The sequence below is a fragment of the Zeugodacus cucurbitae genome, chromosome 5 (assembly GCF_028554725.1).
Source record: "Zeugodacus cucurbitae isolate PBARC_wt_2022May chromosome 5, idZeuCucr1.2, whole genome shotgun sequence".
Lineage (NCBI taxonomy): Eukaryota > Metazoa > Arthropoda > Insecta > Diptera > Tephritidae > Zeugodacus > Zeugodacus cucurbitae.
In genome coordinates, this window is record NC_071670.1 from 18,766,016 (window position 1) to 18,767,540 (window position 1,525).

Here is a 1,525-nt window from a genome sequence, read left to right on the forward strand (position 1 = left end):
AACTCATTTCGCTTGAGAAAATCATAACAATTAGTAGATTAAGCATCTCCAATCATCAATGCGTATATACACACACATATGACATTTGTTTTCAATTCTTTCTGTGAAAAGCCAAATTACATACACACATATACTCATACATACATATTCACATGTGTATGTCTAGACTGGTGTTATCGCTGTGCGTTTCCTATCGCAGCAACACACCGGTTCAAGTTTATTGCGTCAGCTGCTTTTGATACGAAACTGATGTTGCTGCACGATACTGAGTATAAATATCGGCCCTAACTCTTGTTTCAGACATTGCATCTTCAGTATTTGCATCATGAAGTTCTTCGCTCTATTTGCTTTTGTCCTGGCCTTAGTGGCGATGGCTATGGGTGAGTTAAAGGATTCAGTCAATACTTAAGAAAGTAACACTTTATACATACACACATTTACTCAAATAATCGACTTTTCAATTAACTACTAATACAACGTCTTCTTTTTACAGCCATGCCTGAACCTCTGCCCGGTGGTGGCGGCGGCGGCGGTGGCGGTGGTGGTCTCACCCTTGAAGAACTCGGTGGAGGCGGTGGCGGCGGCGGTGGTGGTGGTCTCAACCTCGAACTCGGCGGAGGCGGTGGTGGTGGCGGCGGTGGTGGCAAGTAAATTGCCCAACCATTAACCAGTTTAACACATTGTTAATTGAATTGACTGTTTGGCGGAAGGATTTGGAACAAATTATTACATTAATAAATATAATTTGACAAAAAAACACAAATATTTGAATTTTTTATATATTTTTCACATTTTGGTATAGCATCTATTCAGGAAGTAAAATCTTAAACATGGTATGTAACATCCTGATGGTTTATAGTAGAATACAAAATAGGATTGCCATTACGTTTGGCAAACGCTATGGGAAACAAGTTCCTTGATGAAATGAAATTTATTTCCCCGGGAACATTCTTTAGGATCAATTAATTCTTCACATTCGGAATAAGAACCTGCTTTACCTGAAGTCAGTACTTGTGATTAATGTATTGGTGCTAGAAGCACCCCTTACACGAATTTTCAAGAAATTGTTCCAAAATAGTTAGAAAACAGAATTCTAAAGTCAATTAGGATCAATCCCTATTTAAAAGGAATAGTCCCGGTCTACATAAACGAGTCCATGTTGGGACATGACAGCAATTTAGGACAACTTGTTGCGATTTTTTAAGTCAATAAGTCTTTATTATTGTCTTTAGCTATCAGAATACAGCTCCTAATATAATAATAAGGGAAGCCGTTTCACTAAAATCACAAGATATTTGAAAAACCTTGATTAAAAAATTTGTCTTCTTCTCCTTAAGGTAGACAAATAAAAACGTTTGAATCGTTTGAAATAAAGTGGTTTTCAGACGACGAGAAAAGTTCGAGAAGAAATAACTAGATCATATTATATTTATTAAAAATCATATTTATAATTTTTGAAACAACTTTACAACTTCGATACTATTGAGCGTGTTTTATTTGACCAGCAAATTAAGCTATTAGCTTA

At 36.3% G+C, this 1,525-nt stretch overlaps 1 protein-coding gene across 1 annotated transcript; it reads left to right on the forward strand.

Moving 5' to 3' along the window:
• Nucleotides 1-221: 221 nt before the first annotated feature.
• On the forward strand, nt 222-763 carry LOC114803510 (serine/arginine-rich splicing factor 1-like). The gene is made up of 2 exons (XM_029042236.2): nt 222-380; nt 494-763. The coding sequence occupies exons 1-2, from the start codon at nt 326-328 to the stop codon at nt 649-651; spliced, it is 213 nt and encodes a 70-aa protein (XP_028898069.1). The 5' UTR covers nt 222-325; the 3' UTR covers nt 652-763.
• The last annotated feature ends 762 nt before the right edge of the window (nt 764-1,525 follow it).